This window comes from Egretta garzetta, unplaced genomic scaffold, assembly GCF_000687185.1.
Source record: "Egretta garzetta isolate BGI_Z169 unplaced genomic scaffold, ASM68718v1 scaffold62, whole genome shotgun sequence".
In the NCBI taxonomy this organism is placed as follows: Eukaryota; Metazoa; Chordata; class Aves; order Pelecaniformes; family Ardeidae; genus Egretta; species Egretta garzetta.
In genome coordinates this window covers 2,549,554-2,567,824 of record NW_009258947.1, presented here as the reverse complement: position 1 = coordinate 2,567,824, position 18,271 = coordinate 2,549,554, and the positions used below count along the sequence as shown (strand labels likewise).

Here is an 18,271-nt window from a genome sequence, read left to right as displayed (position 1 = left end):
GCTTCTTACTGAGACAGGAAGAATAAGTGAACTGAAAATATTTGCAGAATGTCTTACAAAATAGTAACCAGGCAACAAAACAGCATACAAAATACAACAGCAGAACAAAGTTAGTGAGAGAGATTATTTTTGTGATGTACATTATTTATATAAGGAATTAGGATTGATTGTGTATCAGTCATTTCTATTAATGAGTAAGACCAAAGGATTAAAGTAGATGCTCCCATGACATCATCAGTGCAGTGTTCGGTAGTGGTCAAAAAGACACATCACATTTTTGGAAGTCCAAAGTTCACCCCACCTTGAAAATTGTATAACTGAAACTGCTAGAAAAGGTTCAGAAAAAAACAATAAGGATGATGGAAGCACAAAACCACTCCTGTACAAGGAATAATAAACAAAATAGGCTACAACCCTTTATCCAGGAAAAGAGACAGAGTGGGGATCAGGAGGATCTACTGTAGTACAGTAAGTTGCATAGAGAACAGTGAATGGGAATCAGTTTTTAAAGCCTTTTCCAATAAAAAAAATAGGAAGCATCAAATGATACTATTATGAACTACGAGCAGAACAAATAAAAACAAGTGATTCTTTGTGCAATGTGTAGTAGATTGTAGAGGTTTTGGTGAGAAAAAATTCTGAATATTGAATATTGAAAGCCTACATGTGCTCAAGGGGATATTAGACAAATATAGCAGAAATAAACCTGTTGAGAGCTAATACAAAACTGCATTTTGCTCAAGAAGACACTAAGTAAGAAGCATCACATATTCTTGTCCTGTTTGGCCTTTCAAGGGAAACATTGCTGTTGGAAAAAGGACAGTGGGCTCAGCAGATTTTAGGTCTGACTCGGTTCTGAATTTCCTATGCAACAACAAAATTTCATGACTACAAAATTTGGAGAGAAAACCACAATAGGTTTGCAAGCAACTATGAAAGAAAATTCTACTCCAGAGCTTCTTGCCAAAACTGAATTGAAAGATTTGTGGAAAAATGCCAGATTTTTGTGGCATTAATGATAATCTCATGCACATATGCAGCTGAAAATCCAGTGTTTATGTCTCAGTCAAACATACAAACAACTTATTTCACCTTTTAGTTGCCTGCAGGCTATATATAATTTTTCTTTTCAGACTAATGTATTTATGGTTTGAGGCTAAAGTGATGCAGACATCTGTATCAGCCTGAAAAAAAAACCAAACCCAAAACAAATCCCACCCTAAAAAAAAAAATACAGGGCTACATTTGACTGTATGATGGCTGTATAATTTTATTTCATTATAGGCAAGAAAAACTATTTAGAAAGTGTTACTAATTATCAATCTGAACAGGAAAGCTGAAATTAATACTTTTTTTTTGCTTTTTAACTAGCATTTTGTTTCACTAATGATATCGTTTAATAGTATCTACAGTTCATTAAAACTCTTCATTCTGAAGGCTTCCAAAGTACTAGATGTGTCTACTCTAACGATCACTCATTCCAGCTGTACTACAAAGCAGAAGTAATTATGTACCTCCCATAGCACACCACGCAGTAGGCCTGTTTTGTTTTCTGTTTCTAGATTAGAGGAAGAGTAAGTGCCCTGCGAGAAACTTCAGCATACATTTAAATAGACAGAATGTAATTATTAAAACTGTAATTGGCCAGGATACCAACATGAAATATTCTTATCTTTTTGAGACCTTTTATTGTTGCAAGTTGTCAAGGTTTTTATTATTTGTTTCTCAAAGCAGTACTGGCTCTGTGATACCTACCGCTATGTTTAAGAATAGGGGTAACAATTTGACCATGACATTCTCTAGCATCTATAGCTCTGAGAAACAAATACATTGACCAGTATCGAACATACCAGCAATGGAAAGAGAAGACAGATTTACCTGCTAAGTGTTTGACAGGCAGTTCGATCTGCTCGTATGTCAAGCAGTTCTTTGAGCAGGTAGGCTGGCTGTTCAATTTGGACTTGTACTACAGTGGAAGAATACGTATTTTGGAAATGTATTTTCTCTTTGAACAGGAAATTGTAAGCCTAAGAAGGCCACTAAAATTTTCACTTTTTTGTAATGCTTTAAGTATTAAAGGAAATTTGTATTGCCTAATTGCACATGTCTGAGAAAACTTTTGTCTTGTTCTGATGCATGAGAACACTGGAGCATATAGGTGTTGACTGAACAAGCTTGCATATGTTCAAAGGCAACTGAACTGCATTTAAAAAAGCAGCCTACTCGTGAAAGACTAAGATTTGCAGCCACCGAGCTGCTAGCTAGGTACAAAATCAAAAGCATTCCTTAGGGATGAAATTTGCACAGCTGCAACATTGGAAAGATAGAATTTAAATTTTGGGTTAGAAGCAATATTTAGGTGTGATCAATCTGTCTTGCTCTCCATCACTACAACCCTCATGGAATAACATTTACTCCGCAGGAGGGCCAGAGCATGACCAGTGGGTTTGTGTCTCATCAAAGCATATAGCTCAGAGACAGCAGTTTTACTTCAAAGCAATATCATGTTCTGTGCACTGGGCCAAACAACTGCACTGCAGAAGAAGCTGTTAAAGATGTGAATAAGCAGAAAAGATTCTGCCCCAACTTCAGATGCTGATGGCCATAGTCCACAGATGAAAGCAGTGCAAGTGGTATGTTCTTAAATTCAGCCTGTATCTTTTGCTTACATCTAGTTCCAAAAGCTGTTAGAAATCCAGGAAGATCCAATTCCAGAAGAGTGGAATTTTTCTGGAGTGAAACAGCACCTATAACTATATAAATGAGGGGAAAAGGGCCTTAAAATGTCTCAGTCATCAATATTGAAATAAAGACCAGCAAGGCAGAAACATTCAAGAACTCCAGGAATGATGCTAGGCAAGAATATATTGAAAACCAGATACAACACAGATTTTAAAACATGTAAGACAGAGACACCATACAAAAGAACACCATGCCAACAACTGTATAGTGACGAAACTGCTGGGTAACAGGAGGTCTAATGCTGCTTATAACAGCTACTAAGCATGATATAGCTGGAAAAAAAATCCTTTAGTTTTAATAGTTCTCTAAATTACAACTGAAATTATCATTCATTTTGAAATTATATGGTCAAATACCCGTATTTTATGTATGAGAGCTCCTGACAGAAGACATTCTCGATTCTTTTAAAACACGACTCAACAGAAAAGTTTATCTCTGGAAAGGTCTTTTATGTCTTGGTATTCATTCATATGAAATAACATGACTGGAGATTAATGGGCACTATGAGAAGGTAATAATAGTCCTTATTTTTGGTACTGGTTTTTAGTGAGATTTTTAGATCCACCTGTCAATGCCTGCCCATTATGTCACTATTACCGGGTTGTTAACACCTAGGACTGGTACTTGTGGTTAAGGATCTTTCATTAGGAAAAATAGTGTGTGTATATATATATATATGTATATATATCTCTTAAGGAACAATGTACTAAAGGGATTTCAGAAGGATAGTCTGCTTGAGGCACTCCACACTCATTGAAATAAACTGATATATCTGGAAAGAGATTCTACGTGTACCATATTTCCCTTTTCTGTGTTAGTCTACAAGAAAGTATTAATGCATATATTATTTCCAAACATTAAACTGAAGCACATGGTAGAAAATGCCAGAACACTTGAAATAGCTCAACTTCTTCAGATTTTGTTCAAACTGTTCTAAGAAACAAGCCCATTCACAATGCCTAGGATAGGTTGGAAGACAAAGATTGCTAACACTTTGATTTATTTTTATTCTTCTCCCTTCTTCTTATTCAGTAAGCATAAGACCACTGCACTGACTCTAGCAGTGCCCTCCCGGGCTGCCCCGTCCCCCTGCCATGGGGCAGGGAGGTCATGTGGGGAACCACTGCACTGGCTTCTCTCCTGAGTGGGCATCTCCCCCACTGTGGGACTTGGATGCCAAGTCAACATTAAATACAGCCATGACTAAACATGCCTTGGTACCTGAGCCCACCTAGTCCCCATGCTTAAACCACAACAGACTATTACCTTAACAGATAGCAGCCTATTCCTTAAGCAAGGTAAGTGGCTAAACAGGAAGACAGGAAAATGTGAGCAAAGAAATCATTCATCGCTGCACTGTTCAGAGTAGTTCACAGTACCTTTTTTTGTTATTAAACAAACTTTATTCCCACTACTGCAGCTGCATCTGTCATTTATTGGAAAGTGTAGTCTCAAAAGGACTTCTTACTTGTTGAAAGTAAGATGTCAGATTTATTACAGGTACTACATGGCAGGTTGACAATAGAAAATAAAAGCCAGTCTTAGGCAATGATGGCAGTAACAGCAGAGTTTGCTACCCAGACCCTTGGGAAACATGCAGGGGAAAGAAAGAAGAAAAACAAGAAAGTGCAATATGAAGAGTCAAAAAAGAAACCTGCAACCTGTCCTGCATGGATGCAAGGGAAGGAACAGTGTGATAACCAGAAGGGGTAAGAAGATAAAGATACCGTACCAGCCATATCTTATCTTCCTTCTCTTCAGCAACTCTTGAAGCTATGACAAGGAAGTAATGAGATCAAAAGTGATTGAAGAAATAGATCCTGTGAGAATGTGAGACCCAATAAAATGTATCATAAAATGTAGACAGCCTGCTGGTTGTTACATATCCAAAAAGAACAAAAGAGGATATGGTGGAGAACAAGGATGTGTGAAATCCTTCAGGAAGTTTTCATCTCAAGATGGGGAGTTCCCATGACAAGGATTTTCTCAGCTCACACCCCCCACCTCTCCAGCCCCAGAGCTTTCTCAGCAAATTGTTCTGCATGTGTTTAAAGTTCCACCAAGTACAGAGATTTCCACTTCTGCACACACAACCCTCACTTCTCCACTGATGGGCAGCGCACTTCCACCTTCTCAGTGGCTGCAGGTTGCAGTCCACCTTTTGCCTGACTCTCTTCCTTGAAATACGGATTTTAAACTACAGTAGGGGCTGCTCTTGCCAAAATTATTTCCAGATGGAATTCAGAAGAAACACCATACTGAGGTGAGAGAGTGCACACAGCAGCCCTAATGAGAGACGATGTTGGATTCCAATTAATCACCGAGCTTAACAATACAGGCATCTACATGATAGGGCTAGAGCCATGTAGCCTTATGCGGATACATAAAGACACCATATGACGTATTATGCAGCACGTCAGATGAACTGCAGTGCCATCACCCAGGACTGGGACACAGAGATTCCTTCTCCCAGTATGTGGCAGTCAAGCATCAAAGAACACTTAACTAGAAGCCAAAAAGCACTGAGTTTTGATCGCTTCCTTACTCATTACTGTTACTATTTATATATGTCCCACAGCCTTTATTAAAAATAGTAAGTATACACAAATCTTAAGAAATCAGTGGAGCATGAAAAAATGTGTCACAGTGTTAGCCACTTCGTTCAGACTGTAAATGCGCCAAGCTGTGCATTTCCACAAGTCATTAATACTGCCCTCACAGCAACTGTAACCACCAGAATCTTATAATTACCCAGGTAAACAATCAATGAATGCATTGAAAAATAATGTAACAGCTTTTCTGTAAAACTACACTGGGGGTGGGGTGTCAGTCAAAGAACTTTATCACAGTAGGATTTGCTCTACTGTTGGTTATAATGTGTCTGGCCTTCAGGAAAAGCTTTTTGCTCAAAGGGTGCCTGTATAAACTTTAGTCCCAAATCTGTATAATTTTGAATAGACCGTTTTATATTCTTAGAAGTAGTTGCATTGCTTAAAAAGACAGCGTAACTTCTAAAGTGGAACAAATTATGGAGACAATGAAATAGTAAGTCAAGAAACCTCAAGAAAGGGAGGGAAAGGCACAAATTAGTTCTCCATGGCATCCACAAAGAGGAAGCAAGCTGTAGTAAGGAACACATAGACAGAAAGGAAAAGATTGTTTTCAATGGGAAAGAGAGTTTTGAAACTTAAGTCCTCATATTGCACAGGACCTCACCTTTTCCCAAAAGGCATGCCACTCACTGCCTAGAGACAAAGCAGATCTTTTTGTATGCTGGTGAAGATCTGGGACAGCTGCATAGAAACCTTACTAAATATGGTATAATAAGATATTTTTGTTGGTTCATCTTATTAAAACTGTTTCCTCTACTTTAGAGGTTTGTCTTTGGGTTTTTTTTAACAGAGTAAAATGAAGTTACTTATTTTATTTTGAAAGCCTGCCAACCTAAAGGAGAATTATACAAAAGACAGAACCAGATTGTTCTCATGGATGCACCCAAAAAAACCCCCAAAAAAGTCCACAGTCATAACTTGCAGCAAAGGAAATTCCAATTGAGCATAATAACATGAAATAATTTCATTTCATGGTGAAAGTGGTTAAACATTAGAAGAGGCTGCCCAGAGAGGGGGTAACATCTCCATCCTTGGAGATATTCTAAATGCGAATGGACAAAGCTCTCAGCAGCTTGCCCAAACTTGGAAGCTATCTCCGCTTTGAGCAGTGGGTTGAATAAGATGACCTTGAGAGGTCCCTTTCAATCTAAGTTATTTCATGATCTATTCTAGTAAAGATGACTGTAACAAACCCCTCCAGGGATTTATGATCATGTTAAATGTGTCCGAATGAAACACATTCAGTCTTGGTATGAGTTCACAAGAATCCTCAGGAACTCCTCCACTGACATCTAAGATGCTTAATTTGGGAAATGAGTTTTCTTTGGAAAAGTGGTATGAGAGAACCCAGGACTCAGACTGTTCTCGAACAGATGATACAGATTATGTCTATGTAGATCATTTACAAATATGGATTTCCAGAGTTACTAACAACATATATAAGACCCCGTGGCAAGATATGATTATACTTCTTTCTTTTCCCATTAAAAATAAGCTGATTTCTTGCAAGTAAAAAGGCATTGTGTAACAATGACTTATAGCTAAATCCTGCCAGAACACAGCTGTTCTCTAGTAATTTCATTTGCATTCACTTTGCGCAACATTTCACATGCTGGCTGGTGTAAAGATGAACAGTAGAGGTGGAACCCATCAATATCCCCCATTCTGTAACTGGAAAGCCTTATGCTTCCATTGCAGTCAGATATTTTGCCCCTAACTGTTGAAGATTTTAAACTGCTACACAAGGTCCCACAATCCTGACACTCAATATGGCTCCACGTATAAGAGATTAATTGCAGTTTTAATAAAGAACACATATGGTTGTGCATATGCCTTGTTTACTATGTAGTTTACCATGCATTCTTCTGTTCTGTTCCATTTATTAGGCTTTTTACTTAAGCTACTTACTCCTTTTAGCTTTAATGTAACTTTTCATAATAAAGTTTTTTTCTCATGCTGATGAATACTCATATTCATTATTTTTGATAAAAACTTTTAACTGTTCTTGAAGTGACAGCAACACCAGCTTATGATCCTTCATAATAAAGATCCTTAGGAGTTACTTGATAGCTATCTTCTAGAAATCTAGGTCAGTTTCCCAGAGCATGGAAAACAAGTAACAAATGGTTAAATAATGTATTTTTTCCATAAGAATGATCTCAGTTTCAACAGGAAGTGTTTCTTTAATCACCCACTTTAAGTTTCCAAAAACATAGAAAATGTTAATTATTAGCTTTTTTAAAAGTAATTTTGGACTAAAATACCATACCAGTGATGGCAGAACAGGCACTGAGCAAACAGTAATATTAGTAGTTATCTAGACAGAAAATTTCTTGGGTTAAAAAAAAATTAACTTTTAGACTTCGATGCAGACCATTCCCCAGAGGTTTGCTAAGATAACATTCTTCTCTGTCCTTATTAGCATCTGAGTTACAAAGAAAAAGTCATAGCAGTCTCATCAGGGATTTAAACAGTACTTTCAGGCACTGTTTCTACTTTTTGATTCAACAAAACAACTAATCTTGTTATTTTTCTTCCCTATTCACCTACCTTGCTTCATTCTGATAAAGTCCAGCTAAGATATGGCTTGTGAAGCTGGATGACTGGGTACCCAGGATGCAAAGTTTTTTGTTATTCTAATTCTATTAGAATCACATAAGCCTCTGAAAAGTCTTCTTCCAATCAAGATACCAGGAGCCTGCATTAGAAACCTATTTGCCCAACCACTGACCCTCACAGGGACAATTCAGTTCTGCAAGGACTGATTTTGATAAAAAGCCAGATGCACCACTTTTCTTTTTCTTACTTTGCAAGTGGAATTAGCAGGAAAAAAAAGATACAAAAATATAACACAAAGTAAAAGAAAAAAAACCTTGCTTATGAAAAGAGGAGATGCATAAAACTGTGGGCTGACAGCAGAAGAAGGATAATAGCAATATAGATTGAAGAAAAACAAATAATATTGAGTGAGGCACTGTATGCCAGAAATTAATTTTAGCATGTGGAATGACAAAACTTTAAAGCAAGATCATCCCTTAATGAAGCATAAAGTGTAAAAATGAATGCCTCCTTGTTTCTCCTTTAACTGAAATGGATCTCTCCCTGTCTGTCATACAATTAATTCCCTTCTATGAGTATTGTTAAACTTTAAATCTGGGGGAAAAAAATACCTTCTGTTAAAAATACTTAGAAGATAGTGAAAAATGTCTATTCATTTTCAATACACTATTTCTGTCAATACCTTTGTGCTTGGCTTCTGTGAGTGTGCACCAATCCTTTTTCCTTTGAATCTGAACACTCAAATCACAATACTATGTAATGAAGACTTGCTTAGAACACTTGGATTTTTCAAGTCTGAAGTTCTGAAATACATCTTGGTGGAGAGATAGCATGTTTAATCATATAAAATATGTAAATGTAATATATAGTTATATAAAAATTATTTTTATAAATGTAATAGTATATAATACAACACTGGAAAATATTGTTTCACACAATTGTTCTAATTCCAGAAGGATTTTTACAGATATATAAAAGCCATCTTGTCTACTGTGAAAAATGTGAAAACTAAGGAAAACAAACAGCTGCCTTTACATTATGTCTTCTATATGCACCTTAAATTTCACAAACCATGCTCTTCTCTCTCATTACTCTACATCCAAGTCCAAGATAACAAGAACTAATGAAATGGGCTGAAATGCTAATTATAGAAAGCCAGCTCTACAATTTATCATCAAAAGTGAAGTTTTCTTAGAGCTTAAAAATAGCACCTAAATGAATGGCACATGGCAAAATATGAAACAAGAACAGATCTATATGATGGCTGTAAAAGGTATTTTACAGTGAGAGCCTTTTATCCTTGCGAATAACATCTATTGCTGAAAGTCCAACTCATGACAGTAGCACTAGCGGTCACTGATGTCTTTCCCAGTCCTTGCTGTAGCATTCAGAACTGGATGGGACCAGCAGAGCTAATTAGGCACAGCTGCAAATCCTGTCCTCAGCATTCCTTGGGATCCATGAACCTGTCAGCAAAAGGGAGGCTGGAAGCAAACGCATCCCATGAATGCTATCCCATAAAACTGGCTGAGGAACAAAGTATTACACAAGTAGACACAGAACATTCTTTTTCAATATTTTTCCATTCACATATTCCACCAAAGAAGAAAAGTTACTCTAGAAACAAATGATTTTTTTTTCCCCCTCCCACATGTTTGAGGTGAGTACAGAAAGAAGGCAAGTGAGTTATTTCTATTTTTGTTGTCAGTGAACTAGTTTCATGAATGGCTATGTGTAAAATAAAGATTAACTATGAATACCTGAGAAAGAAAAAGTATAGAAAGAAGGAGAATAAATCAGTAAGACAATGTGATTGTTTATGACTGCTACAGAATTGACTTTCAGGTTACAATTTTCTATTAATATTTTGAATCAGACAGCACAGGGATGAAAATTATTTTCTCAAACCACTTGAAAAGTAAAGCATTTATCTCTTTGGAATTTATCTTGTGTAGCTGTAAATGTACAACTTCAGAATTACCAGCTTTCTCAGCCTGATTCCAAATTCTCTATTTGAGCTTCTATATACTAGCAATTTATATACTGTAAAAAAAGACAGTGTTCACCTTCATGCTACACTCGACTGGCCTTTATATTAAATACTAATGTTCCAAAAATTTTTACTTGGTTCAAAGTAAAATATAGAAAAAGCAGATACTGCCATGAAGCCACAGTTTAGTCCATTTTTCTCATTAGCATTTGACAACAGACGCCCACGAGGATCTAAGGTAACACTTTCAGAAAGGGACATGTTGGGGAGATCTTGCAAGGAACTCAGAAAAACAACACATCAGAGCCTTAAAATTTAGTTTTCAGATTCTTCAGCGAGAAAACTTAAGGTAAATAAGGAGATAAAGTTAACAATGTTTTCCAGGAAAGGTCAGATTGGCACGACAGCCCATGCTATCTAACAACAGTATGAGGTGGCTCATACCTAGAGCCACACAATACTTCGCAATTCAAACCTAATTTAACATCTGAAATATACTTGAAATTCTCTCACTTGTATACATTAGCACTATTTCTATCACCTGGATAAAAGTGTCTCCATTTGAGACAGTCCCAGGAATCACTCCTCTCCAGGCTTAGCCACTGTGTAATCATTACTGGTTATGAAACACAATCAAGGAACTTCAGCTCATTTTGTACACAGTGGCTGTATGTCCCAGTTCTGCTTCCTCTGAAGGGACTCTTAGTTTCCAGAATTTCAAACTCCAGCTCCTCAAGTAGTATCAGAGCTTGTCTTTCTGTCCTGTTTTTGACCATGAAATACTATTTAGAGTACGCATGCAGGAGTAAAATGCATCAAAATTAAAATCAACTGAAATCTTAATATTAAAAGGAAGAGGCAGACCTGGTGGCTTGTTTGTTTGGGGGGTTTTGTACTGTTTTAGTTTTGTGGTTGGGGGAGAGGCGTTTGGTTTTTTGGGTGCTGCTTTTTCTTCTTTTTTTTTTTTTATCTTGAGTGATCAAAGAGTAATGATCAATACACATACAGATTTGATACATTTTCTCAGATGCAGCTGGCCTGTGCTGACTCAATCAAGAAGCAATCTGGGACTAGGTAGGATAGAATTTAGATTCTTCTTCTATGAAAGTTTATAAACAAGGCATTTAAATACCTTTGAGTCCAGAGCAATCATGTATACTTATATGCACAGACACCATATATTGCAGTCACATCATATTTTAGTATGACTCTTGCAACCACAATTTGTATACAACTTATCAGAACTACCAGCAAAGTTTGCAGTTAAAAGCTGCAGTTTTTCATGCTTCTCAGTGAAATAAAAAGTATAGGTAAGCTGATGATTTTTGACAGAGGCTTATATTTATTTCAGCAAACCAACCAGAAATGGACATGACTTTCGCTTCACTGAGTGGCCTCCCACTAGTTGCCAACTGATGCAACTTTTGGAAACATTTTTAAGATCAAGTCATGTTCCACAGAGTTCCATGGACAAGCTTTGAAACCAGTAAATAATGTTTCTAACTACTAGAAGCTATTTCAAATTATTTTTTGTGTTATATTAAATAGTTTATGTAAATATTTACTATGGCAGGAATGAAACAAGGTTTTGTGTTACATAGGCAGATTCTCTCTCTCTGAAATACTCACATAGGAATATACAGATACCTACTATATACTTTTTTGGCTCCTAATTACTAGCAGAGTATCACAAACTCACTTGATGTCCCCTAGTGCCAGAATTTATGTTTACATGACATGTGCAATACAGCAAGCAGACAGAAAGGCTCTCCCTTGGTCCTCTCTGAGGAGGCTGCCATGAATTGTTCACTCTAGCAAATACCAGCACAGTTCATGAAATGTATTTCACTCAGTAAAATTTGGACTTAGTTTTAGGAGGAACACTGCTTATATGAGGAAATAAGATACACTATTTGGGGACATCCATAACCTTGTCACCACCGCTGTACTGGTTATGCAAAATGCCACCAGTTTTTCTAGTGACATTATTAAATAGCAATACAGCTATAGCTGAGGGGCACCACATGTTTTTTGAAAAAGTAGCATAACTGAATTTGGGGGGGGAAAAAGCACCGCATACATGCTGTCACTGATTAAGCCCCATCTGTGCCTGAAAGAGAATTAAAGTGAAATAAGTGTCTGTCAAGTGTTCTCTCAGCCAGCTCTGTGCCCTTCAACAGACATCCTGTCAGTACTTGATACACAAATGAAGAAAACTCTGGTCTATTAGTTTCCTCTTCAAATGCTGTCAATTGGAAATACCTTTTTTTTTTTTTCTTAATTTAATGGCCTAACAATATTTGGTGGAAGAATGCTGTAATCTCAGTATTTATAGACATTTTCTCTCCTGTTAAGGTTACATATGTCAGTATGAAGGACATATCGCACTGGCCAAAAAACCGTTTTTATACACAAGGATGTAAGTATGCACAAAACCCCCAACACCTGGTCATTACATGTCTTTCTATTACCCAATATAATCTCTTGCACTTCAATACCATAAACTGATCTCTGCAGAAGACATTAAAGTGCACAGTCGAAAGCACAGAGATATAGAAGCACTTACATTTGCACTGTGATCACTTCCACTAACACAGATGACATCTTGTTTTTGAATTGTTAATACCTCTTTTGTAAGCTTCAGTCGGATGTCATAAGCATTTTCAGATACTTCATCATACAACAATGCAATACCAGTTTTAGTCTGTGAAAGCAAGGCACAGAAACAAAAAATTAAGAATATGAACATTTCATAATGATAAATAACTTCTATCCCATTCAATACATAAAGTGCATATAAACGAGCTTTGCTTACAGAAAGTGGAAAACCGGTCTGATTTTCAGCCTTCAAATGGATTAGACATAAAAAACCTCTCCTGTACTGTAAAATATGGGCTAAATGGTCTTTGAAGTAGGCATTAATATGTAAAAAAAAAAAAAAAAATATTTTCCATTGTACTGTTCCACAAATGAGTGTTGCTGTTGAATGATACCCTATTTGTTTTTCATTGTATGACTTCTTACAAAACTGTATGAGAAGCAGATAGGTATGTATAAATGTGCATGAGCACATTTCCAGTTTCAGCAAGAAGTGGAGAAGTGCATTGCTGTTCCTGGCTTAGACATGTTCCTTCCACTGCGTCAGAAAAAGACCTGTACCCTTCATAAACGTTGCCTTTAGTATATAGAGTTCTATTACAGTAGAAAACCATATTTTCACACTGTAAAACACACAAATACAGGTGTTATAGAATTTATATTTGTTTAGGTCACGATGGACAGACATTTCTGAAGTTACAGCATCACTGGACTAGTAATGAGTAAACTCTATAGGATAGTCAAGTATTTGGTATAAACAATGTTTTCTCCATGAGTAGTAGAAAACAAATTCTATTTTAATGTTTGGTTTATTTACTTACATGCAAATTTCCCACTAGTATTCAGTCAGATATTTCCTCAAACAAAAACTGTGGAATTAGGACTGCTTATAGCTATTTGTTAAAACAAGCAGACTAATGCAATTTTAGAGCTTTACAATCATTGCACAGAAGACAAACACACCTGTTCTGAAATGGATGATCATATTTAAAAGTAGTATTTTTCTCTTAACTTATAACATATATAACAGCACTACCACAACAGCGCTCTTTCCTCTATGCAAGTGAAGAATAATCAAGCATAATTTAAGGTTTAGCTGCAGCATTGTTTGTAAAAGATGATTTACAGTCAAGTTGTTCATCTATGTTTTGTTAAATAGGAGACTCTGTAAAGAACAGAGTAATGGAATTAAAGAAGAAACATGTCCTGTGCACTGAAAGAATGCTTGAAAATGCATTTAAATGCTTTTAAAATAAAATTAAACATGGAACATTATCTTCATGATAACATTTTCTTTTCCATAATATTAGGGAGAAAGGTCTGTGGTGATTGTCAATAAAACCTTTTGGTCTTTAAAGGCAGGATGAATTTAAGCTTAAGGCACTTAAATTTAGACATGGTGCAGCTCTATGCAGTGACTGAGTGTCAAAGCTTCTGTAACAGTAGAAATGGAAAATGCAGCCTAGAGAGCAATTCAGTTTGCACCGAACTATACACACAGCAGTTGCTCAGCTGAATTGCTCATGTGGTTCTGCTGTCCCTGGGCTCAAAGCACGTGACCCCACCTAAGGCCACTGCTGCCACTTCAGACACATTAGGATATCTAAGACCTCCACACATACAAGGCTGACACAGGCTTTTTAGGACATCCGGGTCCTTCTCTAGCTGGAGGCGAGACCAGATTTCCAGGATTATAATAGGATACAGACATCGTCCATGTCAGCAGACATTCACATGTAGATATCTTCAGCTTGAAATGGATCTCACCAAAGGTTTACAGTGCAGAAATCCACATCTAGGATAAATGTTTAGATTCTGTCAAGCCAGTGGTGAGCAACAGATGCCTCTGAAGCATGATTTACCTGATCTCTTTTATACATCCATCTAGAAGAGAACAAATTGCATCATAGCTCTCTACTTTGACTTACAAAATAAATATAATTAACAACTCAGACACAAGTGTCTAATTCCGGGCAGATAAATCTTGCCCTTAGTGTTTGCTGGGAATGCCTAAAGTTTCAGTGAGGGTGTGAAGCCTTAATCATTCCCACTTGTTTGGAAACCAACTTGTCTTCATTTTCCAAAGTTTTTGAAATTTTTTACATTTCCAGCATATGTGATGTTTCGTCAATACAATTTTGTGAATGACAACATACAAAGACCGTGCCAACATCATCCGCTTAAAAGCTGTGCTGCATAACAGCAAGTATTCTCAAACAGTAGAAGAGCTGCCTTGAAAAAGCACTGCCCCCACATTTTGCTGCTGTTCAGGCGTTGTGCATCGCTACCCCACCTGGACTGGCAACCACGGTTACTTTTGCTGATGCACCAGAGCATGCTTTACAGCAACTCCGAGAGAACAGAGTCTAGAGAGCTCTTTCTACAGCCTGACCCCAGAACATTTCGGTGTCTAGTAATCGTTACATATGTTTAGAAGTAACATGATGAAAAAAACCCTGAACTTTCATTTGTAACAGATGATCAAGTAACGAATGAAATATGTAGAGTGATCGATTAAATAGCTTAGCATTTTCCATCACATTACATGAAAGTCTCACCGAAGCTCATCTATTCCTATTAAAATCCAATACCTACCTCACACTCCATCTAACACCTGACATGATCCAAGATGATGTGCAGCAATACCTTATTTGCTTTCAGAATCAATAAGATCAATCTAGATTTCTCTCAGCCTTTCAAGTCAGCTTTTTTTAGGCCATTATAAATGGCTTTGAATCGGAGTTCAGCACATTCCCTTGTTCTCTCTTTGTGTTAAACAGAACTCTAGCGGGCAAATCCAGTCCAGACAAAGTGCTTCTTCAAACAAGGAGTTTTTAATGAGAACTTAGTCTTTGCATGTACTGTTGGACTTGATGATCTTAAAGGTCTTTTCCAACCTAAACGATTCTATGATTTCATGTATATCCAGTATTTTAATTATGCTATGTTCATCTTGATTTCTCATTTAAAAACTGTCTATATGGTAGCCATTCTAATTGGTATCAGAAAGTGAGGACTGCAGAGTGGAAATCACTCCCCAAAATGATGTAGTAATGTTAGAGATCATATACCAAATTTACATGTGTTTTCTAATAAAAAACACACGGAAAGTGCATAGGGAGTTGCATTTCAGTAGGATTTAAGTGCTTACAATGATAGGTAGGGCAATATAAATTTAAACTCACTTGGGCAGATGAGGAAATTAAACATTGATTTTCATCTCTGACAGTTTTCTAGACACCAGCCTCAGGAAGAGGGGTGTGTGGTGTGCATGTGCACATCCACGTAGGCGGTGGGAGGAAGAGACAGGAGATCAGTAGCACAAGCATCACAGTAGCTGTGCTGCTTTTAAGAAAGCTTAGTCACTGCTTTGTTTTTGAAAGAAAAAAACACTGAAATCTACTTTTTTCAAGGAAGCTCAAAACCTGTCAATACTACAGAGAAAACCACTCTCTAGAGGGAGCTACAATTGGAGATGAATCCTTTTATCGGTTTTAGTGTTGACTACTTAAGGCAGGTCCCTAGCCAGCTTTAAAGCACTCCCTGTTCAGCGTAACGTTTTGGGACCCTACTCAAAAGACCATAACTCTTTCAATGCACTGTGTCTGCAGCCTAAAGCTCACAGCTGCAAATTCTGTTTCAAAGTAGGCATCTCTAAGCCATACTTCAGTCTTACTGGCATAAAATACTTGCCTTCACTGCTGTAAGTTTTATTTTGAAAAAATTTGCAAAGAAATGAGGCAGAGAGTAAAAGTGGTGTTGAGGTGTACTAGGTTTCCCATAGAAACTATTCACTTGTTTATGTCCATTTATTTCTCAAATGCATTAGAGCTGTATTTGTCAGGCTTTTCATTCTAGCAACTATTTGAAGAGAGGCAGAAAACGTTCAAGACTTACACAGGTGATCAGAAAATTCAGAGAAGATTCATAATAAAATCATATAATGTATTTCTATGCATTCAGAGCAGATGTCAGAGTACATGCAGTGCAGTGGTACTATTTTGATTTAAACTGTGAAATTCTTGGTAACTCCAAACCTCTCTCTTATTCCCTCTGCCTAAGTGCATTTTAACAATTGTGATCTCTACTGCTGCCAACTAAATGGAGTATTAGTGTCTTAGACCCTTACAAAAATGGATCATCTGGAGTTTCCCCTACTTTATCTAAAAAATCCTCTGCATTGAGTTATATTGGTCCTCCAGCAGAAATCACCATTTGCTGATCTTCATCCTTAATAAATATATCCATAGCTTGAATGGCATGGCAGTTCAATTTTTTACTGTTAAAAGGCATTTATAAATGACATTTCTTCATTTGTAAATACAATTCTTTAAGCACCGTATTTGAACTTTTTTTCCAACTGAAATTCCACATTATATTTCCAGGCAAATATTTTATCACAGTAATATTTACACTTCAACTCTGTTGAAATTCCTTATCTGTGGTATACTGACGTTTGGAACACTTGCTGAAGACACATGAGAACTGGAGTCACTGATTTTTATCCTACATCACTTCAGATTAGGTAGAAAAAGAACTTCAGGCAGTCCCACATAGCCAGTGCTCTGACCACCAAGCTACAGCAGGCTCAGATTTACCCTCTCTCTGCACCGGCACCAATTCTCTCAAAGGGCAAAATCCCAGAAAAGACACTTTCTTTCAGATCTACTTGTCTCTGATGCTAATACTCAGAATTATGTGACTTCTTGCACACAACTGAACCTCTGCATCCAGGAGAAAGCCTGACTGGCTTTAGGACACCTGCACTGAACAACTTGCAAGTGCCATAGGAGATATGAAAGAGCTGAAGATGAAAGAGAGATTAAGAGCTCAAGAAAATTATCATTTAGGGCCTTAACAATGGATGAGTGACATTTACAATAAAATTAATTAACAATCATAATTTTTATAGCACTTCACCTGAAGGAGGACTGTACCCTAAGAACTGTACCTTTGTCTTTTATGATGAGCTGATAATTCCAGGTTTAAGGGGCCTTGAGTGAGAACACAAATGGACCAACATGGGGCAAATGGATAAGGACAGCAGATATGTAGTGAGAGTGGCTAACACAGCTGTAGAACACAGAAAATTAATGATTCTATTAGCACCATAAGGACACAAAGAACCATTCAGTAAAACTAGAAGCAGATACAAGACAGAGATTAATTATAACTTTCTGAAATCAGTTATACAGAGCTCCCTTACGGATATGTTTTTCCTGTAAATACACATGGAGTTTTCCTTTTTCTCAGCTTTAGCATACTATGGCTTTTACACCTACTGACACTGTTTCACAACTGTTAAGAGAAAAATCCTTAACCTTAACCCTCTTTCCTTTAAAAATTTCTGATTATAATGATAATGAAGCCATTAGACTATTTGGATAGGTTACGGTTCTCCAGTACTAGGAGCGTGAGGGGTTCTGTGAACAAGTCAGAAGAACAATCTGTAAAAATGCTGTGGAGGACAAAATGGTATGGATTTGTCCCATATCTCAGAGTAGTTAGATTCCTGTAGGTTCTGGAGAGAAAACATAATTTTATCTTCATAGGTATGGAAGGACCTTGAGAGATTTGAAGCCCAACCTCAAAGCAAGGCAACTATGTGATCATCCCAGGGTGAAAGCCTCTAAGGATGGTGGCTGATCAACCTTTCTGGGCAACCAGCTTCACTGCTTGACTGTCCTCATGAGGAAAAGCTTTTCCTTGTATCTGATGTCAAGTTATGCTTGTTGCCTCCTTCCCATCCTGAGCCTGGCTCTGTCTTCTT

At 37.1% G+C, this 18,271-nt stretch overlaps 1 protein-coding gene across 1 annotated transcript in view; it reads right to left on the bottom strand.

The window, feature by feature from the left end:
* The window catches only part of SNTG2 (syntrophin gamma 2), a 185,131-nt gene that overhangs the window by 156,413 nt on the left and 10,447 nt on the right, over positions 1–18,271 (bottom strand). The window contains exon 4 of the mRNA XM_035889921.1: positions 12,470–12,607. Coding sequence (XP_035745814.1) covers positions 12,470–12,607 — 138 coding nt within the window. The remainder of the gene's footprint in view (positions 1–12,469; positions 12,608–18,271) is intronic.